The 11,241-nt window shown below is 41.3% G+C and overlaps 1 protein-coding gene across 1 annotated transcript; it reads right to left on the bottom strand.

Annotated features, from left to right (window-relative positions):
- Nucleotides 1-8,460: 8,460 nt before the first annotated feature.
- Nucleotides 8,461-8,892, bottom strand: LOC149098976 (uncharacterized). Its single transcript, XM_089277677.1, has 2 exons — nucleotides 8,825-8,892; nucleotides 8,461-8,716 (listed from the first exon to the last, which is right to left on the bottom strand). The coding sequence occupies exons 1-2, from the start codon at nucleotides 8,890-8,892 to the stop codon at nucleotides 8,461-8,463; spliced, it is 324 nt and encodes a 107-aa protein (XP_089133803.1).
- Nucleotides 8,893-11,241: the final 2,349 nt, after the last annotated feature.

Here is an 11,241-nt window from a genome sequence, read left to right on the forward strand (position 1 = left end):
AAGAAACAAGCCTACATACTCAGGCTGTTTATAGTTTAGTTTCAAATCTAAATCAATCGATAAATATATATTTTTTTATTTTTTCGGTGGTTGCCTTTAGAAGCATAGTAATGCATGGCCACACAAGACCTAAATGCTAGATTCTCCCGATAATGGAGCTTTCAGAAAAAAAAGCTTTGCAGATAACAGATTTCCAGTAATTTATTACCTTTCGGACACGGATTGCAATCTGCCATCATCTTTCCAGGTGCTTTATCAGTGGGGACGAAAGTGCCATTGGGACACTGACGGCAACTTTGGTTAACAAAGGCTTCAGTGTCAGAGTAGAAGCCACCTGTGGCAAGAAGACATTGATTGAACAAGTTAGGTCCTACATGGCATGACATCACCCTCTGCTGGTACTGCTATATATCCCTTACCTCCAATAGTCCAGCCTCGAGTTAAACAGGACGTATACCGCTGAATGTAAATACTAAAGAAGCATTTGTACAGTATAAGTCTCACTCAGAACTTTAATATCTAAAAATGCCAGTGAGAACATGAACTAATATAAAAAAAATTTACACTGTTTTGTGTTACGCTTCAGCACTTTCACTAAGATATATGTTGTAAATAAGTTACTTAAGATTGAGACTAGCACTGTACAGACGAATCTTTTTTGTTAACTCGAAGCTGTGTTAGGGTGCGCGTTGCACTCTGGACTGCATAATAAAGTAGCGTGTGTTCTCGTCCAACATGGCGTCGTGTGTTGTCTGACAGCTTGGTGTCAGAAGTTTTCGTAACTTCACGCCCCATCTCTTGGTCTAGCCTCTTAATGTGACGGAATTTGCGGGTGGTAACTCAGACGAACGCTCTAGACGAAATCTGGTCGTCAAGCGAGCTCAGATGAAGTAAATATGGCCGAAAACAAGCTGCCAAAGCTATCGCTCAGCGAAGAAAAAGCAGCAAGTGTAAGAATATGGCGCCGGGAATTTAACGCTTGGTGTCTACTGCAGCGAGCCTGGAGGGACGCCAGCAAATGTCCAATGACTCTACATCATTGGGTTGCTGAAAAGGCCCAGTCCGAAACTGCGGCTTTCTTTCTTGCTCTCCCAGATGATGTCTTGGAAGTTTTTGATACCACAATCTTCGCGAAAATGACAACAACGGAGAAAAAACAACCCTTGATATATCAGCAGCGCCTAGAGGTTCATTTTGTCGGCCAGGAGACCATAATGCCTGAACGGTTAGCCATTTTCAACTGCATACAAAAACCTGACGAGTCCGTAACAGATTTCGAAACCCGGATCAGAAGCACTGCCCAAAAGTCCAAATATTTCTGAAATGACGGATCCAGTTCAGGAGCTCATGCGAGACCGTTTGTGCACGGGCGTCCACCACAAAGACCTTAGAGAACTGCCTCTTTACCATTACAAGGAAGACGGGAAAACACCCTATACAGTTCACGAACAACTTGCCCGTGCAAAGTCCTGGGAAGCAGCTCACAATACCAATATAGCCATTATGCACTCAGCCAACCCTAAACTCGAAGAGCAAGTCAATCAATTGACAAACAAATCGATACAACGCCCTCGTAGAAAATGTGGTCACTCCAGCAAGGACTGTCCAGCGACCAGACCAGGTACCTATTGAATTAATTGTTATATGACTGAGAACCACTTTGTTAAGGCGTGCAGATCTCCCAAAGACAAGTTTAAGTTTGAGTTTGAAAAGAAACAAAGAAAAAACAACAAGCGCCCTCCCTCACGGCGCTCAGACACTATTCACCAGTTCTCTTAAGAAAATGGTGCGTCTGCAACGTATTCTGATGATGACGATGACTACGTGGCCCACTCGTTCTCAGCGTTTGCTCTTCATGACGACGTGGAGGACGACAAGTACTTCACCTGGCTCCCAGTTTCTGTTAGCCCCGAAAAGAGTATAAAGGTGTTAATGCAAGTGGACTCTGCAGCGTCCTGCAACAACTTGCCATCATCGGTGTCAGGAAGATATCGTCTCTGGTTCCGCTAAAGCCTTCCCATGTCAGGATATTTCCCTACTCTAGGGAAGCTATTCGTCCGTTGGGTAAAGTCAGTCTAGTTTGCGGGAAAGTCTCACGCTTTGAAACACTAGAATTTCAAGCCATAGACTCGGCGTGCATTCCAAGCAAACCGGCTCTCATAACTGGTAGAGACAATAAGTGTCTCGGCCTGCTGAAATTTCACAAGAATAGAGTATTCTCCTCAACAACGTCAGACTTCAAACTGCCTCACTTCATCTGACTTCCTCAAACCAGCACCTCTTCAGTCAGTGGTCACAGCGGACCTGCAACCAGGCCACCTCCAAAGGGATCAATTGGTTACCATGTACGAGGATAACTTTGAAGGTCTGGGAACTGTGGGTCAGCCAATCCGCCTGACCTTGAATCCTGAAGTTCCACCCTGCCATGCAGGCATCCATAGAGAACCAGTAGCGAAACTTGAAAAAGTGAAAGCAAAACTTGACGACATGGTGAAATGTGGAAAGCTCAAGAAGGTGAACTAACCCACAAATTGGTGCAGCAACATGACGGTTAGAGAAAGTGTCCTCCCCGATGGCACCACCAAAGTACAGCTATTCTTAGATCCTAGCCAAACGTTGAATGAAGCCATCATAATTCCGCGCTACCAAATTCCCACCGTCCAGGTGATACTTCCGCGATTGTCAGGGAAGAAGCACAAGACGTGCTCCATATTCGATGCCCTAGATGGCTTCACCCAAGTTGTGCTAACAGATGAGCCCAGCCTGCTCACCACCATGCACACGTCCTTGGATCGATATTGCTGGCTCCGCCTTCCTTATGGCATTAGTTGTGCTCCGGAGGAATTCCAGTTACGAATGCACGAGGCCCTTGAAGGTCTGCAAGATGCGTACTGCGTAGCTGACGATATCCTTGTCGTGCGCCAAGGCGACACAGTTGAGGAAGCAAACAGAAATCATGATCTCAATGTCCACGCGTTAATGAAGCGCGCTCGGGATAAGAATCTGAAGTTCAACCCAGAAAAGATTCAGTTCAAGTTGTCAAAGATCACCTTAATGGGCCACGTAATATCCGACCTGGGAGTGAAAGCGGACCCGAGCAAGGCCAAGGCCATTTTTGACATGCCGCCCCCTATAAGCAGGGTGTCATGCGCTTCTGTGGCATGGTGAACTACTTGAACACCCTCTGCCCTAACCTGTCGCAAGTGATCAAGCCTTTGCTTTACCTCAGAAAGCAAGATCGTGAATTCATCTGGTCAGACGTTCACCAAGAAGCATTCGCCAAAGCAAAGCATCTCATTGCGAGTGCTCCGTGCGTGGCTTACTTTAATAACAAAAGGCCAGTTACTCTCCAAGTGGATGCGTCACAAGGAGGGCCTGGGGAGCCCTTCTCCAGCCTAATGATTCCGGAGATCTTCAACCAGTGGCTCACACATCCTGCAAGCTCCGCCCTAACAAAAAAGTGTGGGCTCAAATTGAGCCTAGCCGTAGTATCAGCATGCGACAGGTGGGACCCCTGGATTTATGGCAGCGAAGTGAATGTGCACACAGACCACTAGCCCCTAGAAACTATATTGAAGAAGCCTCTACGCTCCGAACCTCGCCGCCTTCAGAAAATGATGATGCGGCTGTAACGCTGCAACATCAGAGTTACATACAAGAAGGGTACGTCACTCATGCTGACTAACACCCTCTCGAGGAGCCCCCTCCCAATCGTCAACGACTCCAAACAGACCAACTTTGAGATCTTCAGAATTGACATAGACAACAACATCGGAAACCCTCGGGTCACGTCCGAGACATTGAAAGATATCAAAGCTGCAACAGCAAGTGACCCCACACTTTGTAGCCTGAACAGGGTTATAATCACAGGCTGGCCTTCAAGAAAACCGGCACTTCACCAAAGTGTACATCCCTATTGGAACTTTAGGGAAGAGCTTAACTTTCAAGATGGGGTCATCTATAAAGGGACGCAGGTACGTATCTCGTTGACAAAAAGAAACTTCATTCTGCAGAAGGCTCACGCTGCACACTTTGGAGCTGAATCAAACATACGCCTCTGTAAGGACACTGAATTCTGGCCAGGCACGAAGTCTGATATTCGGGAAGCATGCCGCTCTTGTAGGAAGTGTGCACAGGACCAAGTAGAGAATGCCAAGGACCCCATGAAGTCCCAGCCTATTCCAGAGTACCCCTGGCAGTTTGTAAGTCAGGGTCTTTTTACTTTAAAGTGATCATTACTCAGATTTTATCGAGGTTGATGAGCTGGAAAACACTTTGTCTGCCACCGTCGTGGCCAAAACTGAAGTCCATTTTGCCCGCCATGATGTCCCTGAAACGATATTAACTGACAATGGAACTCAATTTATTGTATCAGACTTTGAGCGGCTCTGCCAAATGTATCAGACAAACCACGTCATGAGCTCACCTTACTGGCCCAAGGGAAATGGAAAGTCAGAGGCGTCAGTGAAAATCGTCAAGCGCATCTTGAAAAAGTCTGGGAAAAATGGCCTACATGAAGCTCTTCTTGCTTAAAGAAACACCCCCTAAGAGGGACATCTTTTGAGCCCAACGCAAAGGAGTATGGGATGCCGCATTCGTGGACTTCTTCTATCTCTAAAGAGCTCTTGTTACCGAGCGACAACACTGCTGAAGTAGTCCAAGGAAATATCGCCACTAAGCGCGCTAGGGATAAACAACATTATGACACAACCGCTAGTAGCACTCTACCCTCGTTAGAAATAGGCGACTTTGTTTACGTCAAGCCGTCCCCTCATGACAAGTCCGGTCCTTGGCTCTACGGTCTGGTGACTGCCATTCCGACTCCTAGGCCCTACATTGTGGAAACACCTACAGGTTTAACCAGACGGAACCGGACGCACCTGCGTCCTGCGGCACCGCCACCTCCTGGTGCTCTAGTCCCGAGGTCGTGGATGGACAAGCTGTCTCCCAGTCCTGTGCCGGCTTCGGAACACTCAGCGCGCCTGCCAACCACTCCAAAAGTTGTTCAATCTGTCAATTCACCCTCCACTCCACCGTCCACTCGACTGCCTTGCGCTTCACCAGTTGTCCAACCTGTCCTTCCGCCGTTCACTCCACCTGCAGTGCAATTATCCGCCCCCAATGAACCGCCAGTGCAGAATACTGTAGTTAAAGCCCTCTAAACTAGTCTGTGCCTGTCCCATTAGTAACAAACGTCGAAGAACCATGTGTGTGCTCTCAACCAAGCCCAACTGCCAAGCAGAGCCAAACAAACAAGTCTGAAAAAAACTCGTTCTGGCCGAGTGTCCAAACCGCCTACACGTTTGGACCTATGAACTCCCGTTCTAGCCATCAGTGACATGAAACACACAAGTTACTGTCAATAATAGTTTTTTTTTTCTCTCTTTCCTTTTCTTTTTTTTTCCTCTCCTTTTCGTTGAATTTATGTAAGGACACTTTAATTTATTTAGGAACTTTCTGGCCCACTGTAGCTGTGGCACAAGACCCTTTAGGCATTCACTAAATGTTTTGTTCAGTTTATAGCTTTAAAAAAAAGGAAAGGAGATCTTAGGGTGCGCGTTGCACTCTGGGCTGCATAATAAAGTAGCGTGTTTTCTCGTCCAACATGGCGTTGCGTGTTGTCTCACAACTGCTGCACTACTGATCCAGATATTTTTTATAAGTATCGCCCTTTCAGTTAATTTACTTGGAGAATCTTACTCAAGCTTTGATAAGAACTTCTGAAAGTTAGAATCACGTGAAAGAAAATAAGAAGCTAAGTCTGAACCATTAATGCTATCTCATTTCTGTTAGCTTCCATGGCATTCGTACAGCGCAGCTTGCTACAACCACACGTAAGCTCTCAAGTGTAGAAGTGGTTTCGTCTAAGTGTGTTATCTCATAGCTTCTATTGTATTGCATTGTAGTGTTAATATCAGAGCCAACATCGTCCCTGAAGAAAGCGCAATTGTGAACAAAAAAAGAGACCAAAACAAATATATATATATATATATATATATATATATATATATATATATATATATATATATAGTTAAGTGTAAGATGAGGCGTCATGAAGCAAAACTTCTAACTGTTCCGGCTTTTAATGTGACGTTTCGGCCTTCGGCCTTCTTCAGATTGGAACAATATTTACAAGTTAAAAAATAAAACGTTAAAAATCCTAGCAAGTTTACAGATTTGCATGTATATATATAAGATCAGAAAAATGTAAATGTAATTACATAATGCTATAACACCTGAAATAATAGATTACATAACAAGCTATTGTCAACTTACAAGAACGCGCCGGGTGATAAGGTTACAACAATGTATCTGCGAGCGCCTTAATTACTAAGTGTATAATAGTCAGTCTAATTCTGTATTGTAACAAGCTAATGGCAACTTACAAGAACGCGCAAGTGGTGAGATTACAACAATGTATCTGCGAGCGCCTTAATTACTAAGTGTATAAGTGTATAATAGTAAGTCTAATTATGTATTGTAACGGACGCGATTTTTGGATCTAAATTCCCGTCTTTTATTAAGACCATGAGGGCTGAGTGTAAATAGCTGGGAGGTCCAATAGGCCTCTCTGGTCAATAACAACTTATCAATATACGCAGCAACCCCCTGGCTAGTAATTTGTTCGATGACGATAAAATTAATTTCGGAAATTTCGTGCCTAGTACAATTAAAATGGACTGCAAGCTCACACGTCTCTTTGTTGGTGAGCATGGATGATTTGTGATTGCGAAAACGTACTTTAAATTCTGTTGTGGTGGAACCTACATACTGCAATTTGCATTTATTGCACGAGGCCAAGTAAACAACGTTTTTGGAAGAGCAAGACAATTTTTGCTTTATCTTGTAGACTCGGCCTGTGGAAAAACTTTTAAATTTGGAATCTTGAATTAAAATTTTTTTGCAAAGATCACAACGAGTACAACATTTGAAGCACCCTCCCATTTCGTTCTCTGCCTGGTTTGCCCCGTTGTCGCCACGAAATTTAGATGGTGCTAAAATATCTTTGAGGTTTTTGGTACGGCGATATGCTGGAAAAATCGATTTAGATGGAAAAATTTCAAGTAATTCGGGCGACGATCTCAGAAGATGAGCATGTTTCTTGATAACTCTCTGAATATCAGGCAGGATAGGATTGTAGTCAAGAACTAACGGGAAAACTCTCTTGACAGGCTTGGCTTTTTTCTTAAGCAATTCTGATCTCTCAATACTAAGCGCTTTGTCGAATTGTTTGTCTACTAAAGCTGCATTATAGCCCTGGGACTTAAGATACCCTTTGTATTCAGCACACCTCTCGTTAAGAAAATCGTCAGAGGAACAATTACGTCTAATTCGTAGAGCAACCCCATAGGGAATAGCCCTTTTACAATGTGCCGGATGTGACGTGTGAGCTTGCAGTCCATTTTAATTGTACTAGGCACGAAATTTCCGAAATTAATTTTATCGTCATCGAACAAATTACTAGCCAGGGGGTTGCTGCGTATATTGATAAGTTGTTATTGACCAGAGAGGCCTATTGGACCTCCCAGCTATTTACACTCAGCCCTCATGGTCTTAATAAAAGACGGGAATTTAGATCCAAAAATCGCGTCCGTTACAATACATAATTAGACTTACTATTATACACTTATACACTTAGTAATTAAGGCGCTCGCAGATACATTGTTGTAATCTCATCACTTGCGCGTTCTTGTAAGTTGCCATTAGCTTGTTACAATACAGAATTAGACTGACTATTATACACTTAGTAATTAAGGCGCTCGCAGATACATTGTTGTAACCTTATCACCCGGCGCGTTCTTGTAAGTTGACATTAGCTTGTTATGTAATCTATTATTTCAGGTGTTATAGCATTATGTAATTACATTTACATTTTTCTGATCTTATATATATACATGCAAATCTGAAAACTTGCTAGGATTTTTAACGTTTTATTTTTTAACTTGTAAATATTGTTCCAATCTGAAGAAGGCCGAAGGCCGAAACGTCACATTAAAAGCCGGAACAGTTAGAAGTTTTGCTTCATGACGCCTCATCTTACACTTAACTAAAATTCACATTGAAACACGGTATCTTTTGATCCTTCTACTGGAAGTCACCGTTTGGAAAACCATATTATTCTGCATATATATATATATATATATATATATATATATATATATATATATATATATATATATAAAGTGTAAAATTTGATTTTCGTAGAACAGTGCTCAATACATCAGAGTAGAGCGAAGTATACAATGTGGGAGGAAAAACACAAATAAACTACAAGTTCATCCCTACAAGCATATATGTATATAAGATTATTCTTATTAAATCCCCTGATGAGTGGGCAACCACGAAACAGGCTTGTAGGGATGAACTTGTAGTTTATTTGTGTTTTTCCTCCCACATTGTATATATATATATATATATATATATATATATATATAAAAGTAATTAATGCCCGTGCAACCGTTATTTAATGCAATAGCTCTGACGAGTTGTTAAGATATTATAACTACCTGCAGGACAATCCAAGCACACAAGTTTACTATGGTCGGTGGCAGATGAATTGACAAACGTTCCCCTGGGACATGGAAGTAGCTTGTATTTATCTTGGTCTTTCCTTCTGGCAAATCCAGCTCCAGCAAAAGCCTCGAATAAGGTGTCACGAACCAAATAATCATCACTTGGGATATCGATGTCGTCATTGTCATCTTTCCCCAACCCACTAAAATCGAATACAAAAACACATTACTGCAAGGGTACGACTGAGAAGTTCTGTAATAAGCACAAGTTAATGCAATTAAATCAAAGGTCTCCACGAAATTTTACATACATGCGAATTCTGCAACGTTCTGTGCCTGCCTTCATAAATCTCAGTTTGTCAATGTTTCCCTCGGCCATGTTTCTACGAAATACAAAAACATCATTAAACTCTTTCTTTTTTCTAAGAATATGTTTCATATGAATATCGAGTCTGAAATTTGAAAAATTAAAGAATATTTTGAGAATAACCCGAGGCTAATATTTTGAAAAGAATATAATTTTGTGTGATGACAATTTGTAAATACAATACAACACAATCATATGATTTTATTAATTAAACTGTATTAAGAGTAACTGTCCATAAAAATGGAAAATAACTCGGCAAGGGTCCAAAATTCGATTTCGCTCATATTTTCATGGTAGATAGGCTAGGGCATGACAAAAACTACTGAATAGTTCGTTTTGGCAAAATATCCTTTTATTTCAAAGATTAAAGCAAATTACCAAATTCCGTTGAAATCGTCATTTGACGCACCATTTTATTAAACAAGTTTGAGAGCCTCGCATGCAAAAGCACATCATTCTTCCGTCTTTAAAACACTCAAATATTTTTGTGCAATGTTTAAATGTGTACTGGGTTGATTTTAGGGAATGTTACGTTGTCTTTTTGGGTGCAAAATAATTAAATTTCGAAGACATGTATTTCATTTACTTAAAAGTACTTCGTGAATATAATTAATTTTCACCTTGTGCGAAACCTTCAAATGGATTAAGCTTCTGGTGGTTGAATTGCAGAAGGATGGTCTACAGATTCCTGTAAAAATTTCTTTGGGCAAATAATTGTGAGCGACGCGAGAGCTTTTCAAAGTACGTTAAAAATGCAAATATTTGACCATTCCCTCGTCAAATTTCAATTTACGGATTAGACGTAGATTTTAGCATGCGCCACATGACTTGACCGATGTTCGAAATGTTCTAACCTCATTTACTGTAAAAGGCAGGTCCAAAGCCGATTTGACGTGTTTCTCTTACCATTCGTCGTCATTTTTTTCAGTAGTGTTATGGCTGCATTCGCAGCTTTCATTCTTTCACTATTTAATTGCTACTGTTGGACATCTAGTACCATGGAATTCATATACTTGAGCCGAGTATTACGTCCACTGAACATACAGGGTCGAACCCACACACGACCTCTCTCATGGGGCTTTGATAGCTCAGTTGGTAGAGCATTGCACCGGTAACGCAAAGGTCGTGGGTTCGAATCCCGTTCAGAGCCAAAACTGTTTTCAGGTCATTTTTCCAGTAGTGTTATGGCTGCATCCGCATCTTTCATTAGGGAGTTTAAGAAACCACGACGGCGACGGCGAGGACAACGTTGGTTAAAAAATGAACTTATATTTTACCTAAGAATCTCGCAATACCCTCAAGTCATTTAGTTTGTTTCTTACTGTCAAAATTACCTCGAAACTGAATATGGAACACAGTGTTAAATTCGGAATATAAATTTAAAAACTTACCCGTTGTCGTTCACGTTCTCCAGACAACACAGAATTCGGTTATTTCACGTTGTTTGTTTTGCAGAGGACGGCAAAGAAATGCACCAATAATTATAACGCACGTGCACAGAAATTGTTCTGCTCATTAATTCGTTTGTTTAGCGACATTCCCGTTGCCGTTGTCGTCGTAGTTTTCTTAAACTCTCTAATAATTATTTAATTGCTACTGTTAGATATCTATTACCATGGCTTATGACTGTATTTGGAGTTGTTCTCTCTATCTTGAAGTAAACGGTGTCGTTCGTCACTCCGCATAATTAATGATGTTTTACACAGTGGAGGACTCGATCTAAAATTTAGACTACTATTTCAACAGTAATGTCGAGCAGGAAAAAACCTTGTTTAATACTTACAAAATAGTAGCCAGGTTATCGACGTAGTAAGTAGATTGAAGGCTTACACGTGTTAAATTTGTCCTCATCATATATCTAAAAAAGGCAAAATACAAAGCAGCAACTAAATACACAAAAGAAATGATTAAAATAAATAAATAAATAAATAAATAAATAATTCGCACTGCTTGGATATAAGTTAGAGCTGTGGGTCTGATCCATTCAGTACAACTGGTATTAAAAAAATACTCCGATACTTTATCTTAAAGACAAAATATTCAATTTTAAAAACAGGTGCTAACTTGACTTGAGAGCTGATTCGGGAAAGATTTTAAATGTCAAAAGAATGACTTTGGGAAATTGGTTAAATTCCTGATTTAGGCATGAAATGGAGACATATTTTTCGACATGTGCCATGGTGACAAATTTCTTTCAACTACGCCATTGGAACCCTTTTATTTCAAAATCTGCTTGGGTTAAGCTATGAGAGCGCGGCGCTGCTGAAATAAGGTTTAACGAAAACATTAGCAAAAAGTAACAATAGGTTGTTGGGTGTTGTTCAGAGGGCATGCAGGTTTGGTGAGTGATTAAAGCCGTGG

Source organism: Orbicella faveolata, unplaced genomic scaffold, assembly GCF_042242905.1.
Source record: "Orbicella faveolata isolate gen_17 unplaced genomic scaffold, um_ofav_v1 contig_46, whole genome shotgun sequence".
Lineage (NCBI taxonomy): Eukaryota > Metazoa > Cnidaria > Anthozoa > Scleractinia > Merulinidae > Orbicella > Orbicella faveolata.